Raw genomic sequence first — 3,290 nt, forward strand, 5'->3', positions numbered from 1 at the left:
GCCCCTAGAATCCGTGCTGCAAGGCGCAAACCAGAGCCAGCGCTGCAAGGCGCAAACCAGAGCCCGGCGCTGCAAGAGCGCCCCTAGAATCCGCACTGCAAGAGCGCAAACCAGAGCCGCGCTGCAAGAGCGCCGCCCAGTGCCTGCGCCAAGAAGGCGCCTCCTGTCTCCGGCGCTGCAAGAGCGCAAACCAGAGCCCGCGCTGCCAGAGCGCACCCCTGTGCCTGCGCCAAGAAGGCGCCTACCTGTCTCCGCGCTGCAAGAGCGCCCCCTAGAATCCGCGCTGCAAGAGCGCAAACCAGAGCCCGCGCTGCAAGAGCGCCGCCCAGTGCCTGCACCAAGAAGGCGCCTCCCTGTCTCCGCACTGCAAGAGCGCAAACCAGAGCCCGCGCTGCCAGAGCGCACCCCTGTGCCTGCACCAAGAAGGCGCCTACCTGTCTCTGCGCTGCAAGAGCGCCCCCTAGAATCCACGCTGCAAGAGCGCCCCCTAGAATCCGCGCTGCAAGAGCGCCACCCAGAACCCGTGCTGCAAGAGCGCACCCCAGTGCCTGCGCCACGAAGGCGCCTCCCTGTCTCCGCGCTGCAAGAGCGCCGCCCAGAGCCCGCGCTGCAAGAGCGCACCCCAGTGCCTGCGCCACGAAGGCGCCTCCCTGTCTCCGCGCTGCAAGAGCGCAAACCAGAGCCCGCGCTGCCAGAGCGCACCCCTGTGCCTGCACCAAGAAGGCGCCTACCTGTCTCTGCGCTGCAAGAGCGCCCCCTAGAATCCACGCTGCAAGAGCGCCCCCTAGAATCCGCGCTGCAAGAGCGCCACCCAGAGCCCGCGCTGCAAGAGCGCACCCCAGTGCCTGCGCCACGAAGGCGCCTCCCTGTCTCCGCGCTGCAAGAGCGCCCCCAAGAGTCCGCGCTGATCGAGCGCCCCCAAGAGTCCAGACAAAGATGGATAGCCCCAAATTTCAGCCTTAAAATTTTTTTAGGGGGGGCTATTCCCCTGTCTTTCCTGCTCCGTCTTGGGAGCCCAAGCTCCTGGATCCTCCATGGGCGCCCAAGCCTCCTGACCCGCCTAGGCCTTCCAAGCCTCCTGACCCGCCAAGGCCGCCGGAGTCCCCTGACCCGCCACGGCCGCCGGAGTCCCCTGATCCCCTGATCATCCAGGACGCCCACCCCCCCCTCCCCATTGGTACTGTTACGGCGCGGGACGCGCCTACCGGGAGGGGGAGATACTGTTACATGTCCGCCTGTCTGTGATCCCCGTTCTCCTTATTTGGTTTAGTTCCTGCCCTCATTAGTTAATTATCGTTTGATTGTCTCCACCTGTGTTTGATCATGTTGTTTGCTCTTTTGTTCCTGTTCCTTTAAAAGCCTTCAGTTCTCCCTTGGTTATGGTCCGTTATTAATAATGTTATGTGTGTTTATTTCGTGAGCTACTTATCTTCATTAAAGAAACTATCTTTTGTACCCGTCGCCTCCTCGCACTCCTTGGACTCCACCGCACGTAACACACCAAGCATTACACTTAATTTGTTTGTTGAATATGTTTCATCAAAATCATTAGTTATGCTCATGTTGTTTCATTACCAAAAGGTGGCTGTTGTATTTTATTTTTTATTTTATTATTATTTTTTTTTTTTGTATATACATTTATTTGGCACTATTTTTGTATCTTTCACTATGTAATTTTTGTTGATAAACATCAAATTATAAGACCTAGATTGTACAATAGACATATAAACAGGTTTCTAAACTTTATGCTACAAATTGCAATAAAAGTGCAGTGTTTATAATGATCAAAAATATTTTTCCAAAACACAAAAATTAGGCTTCAAAATAAAAACCTGCATGCATCTTGAATGACCAATAATAATCTCTAAATAGGCCTTCATATCAAAACATCAAAGGTTTATCTTTATATTAAAAATAGTTTTTACACCTTAAAGAAAAGTGACAGGTCCTCTCTTTTTCTTTTTTTTTGTGTGTGTGTGCTTATAGAGTTACATTGTCCCTTTTCTCTAGAAAGCAATTGTTCCAGATATCAAATAAAATAAAGATGAAAGGGCAAAAGTACTGAATTTTTACATCTTGAACAACAAAGTGACTGTATGCAAATTCTCCATCTGCTCCATGTACTAAAGTGAAGTGTGTCTGGGGGTCAGAAGGAGAAATTCACATCATTTTTAATCATGATCTTCTCATCAGCTCTACTACTGCTGGCAGCAGCTGCATCCTGTGAGCTTCACTGATGCTTTATTTAAACTCTAAAGCAATGAAATAAGCTTCAGAACTGAGACAAAATTACTAATAACACATTCTTTTATTGCTAATTTCAGGTGGTGTTTTCTGTGTTGAGCTCACTCAACCTCCATCTCTGGTTGTGAAGCCTCAAGAATCATTCTCCATCTCCTGCAGGATTTCAGAATCAAGCTATTGCATTCACTGGATCCGTCAACCAACTGGAAAAGCACTGGAATGGCTTGGATACCTTTGTAGTGGTGGTAGCACTAATATTAAAGACTCAGTGAAAAACAAGATCAGTTTCACCCAGGACACGTCCAAAAACACAGTGTTTCTACAGGGGAAGAATTTTCAGGCTGAGGACTCAGCTGTGTTTTACTGTGCCAGTGAGTCACAGTGACTAAACAAGCCACAGCTCTGTACAAAAACCTGAACACATGAATAAGAGAAGCGTAATACCAGGGGCATTTTTAGCCTTTCATCAGTACTCAACATAAGCCCCACTCCCACTCTTTTTGATACAGTTTGGGGTAAAAAAAAAAAAAGGACATAAATAGTCATTACCTGAAGTGCAGAGTCATTTACAAGCTGCACACACAATAAAGAGCTGCTTCGCTGCTGATAAACAAAAAAAGATTTCTGCAAGTTTTGTTTCCTACTGTAGATTTTAGGTAAATATCCACCTAAATTCTGTACTCTTATTGTTTTATTTCTCATAAAATATCCCATTACTATTTCAGTGTGAGAAGCCGCTGCAAACGATTCAGTGCCTGAGTGAACATTGATGAATTTGGCAACAGTGCTGTGGTGAGAAAAACAAAAAAAAAAAAAAAAACACACACACACACACAAATGATTGTCACACATAATTCTCTGATTGTAATATTATCAGAGAAAATGATTTTCAGGTCACTATACAGAAATCTCCATTAACACATATGGATTTATTAATTCATCCACACTTTTCATCCAGCTGAAAATGTTTTATAAATATATGTTCTCATAAAAGTCACATATTCAAATTTATTTTCACAAATTGAATATTACATATTCATTTATTT

General features: G+C 46.6%; 1 gene segment (V, D, J or C); it reads left to right on the forward strand.

The window, feature by feature from the left end:
- The first annotated feature begins 2,164 nt into the window (after window positions 1-2,164).
- On the forward strand, window positions 2,165-2,687 carry LOC131536983 (Ig heavy chain V region XIG14-like). The segment is given in 2 exon segments: window positions 2,165-2,223; window positions 2,325-2,687. Coding segments are annotated over 2 exon segments (351 nt in total).
- Window positions 2,688-3,290: the final 603 nt, after the last annotated feature.

Source organism: Onychostoma macrolepis, chromosome 03, assembly GCF_012432095.1.
Source record: "Onychostoma macrolepis isolate SWU-2019 chromosome 03, ASM1243209v1, whole genome shotgun sequence".
Classification (NCBI taxonomy): Eukaryota; Metazoa; Chordata; class Actinopteri; order Cypriniformes; family Cyprinidae; genus Onychostoma; species Onychostoma macrolepis.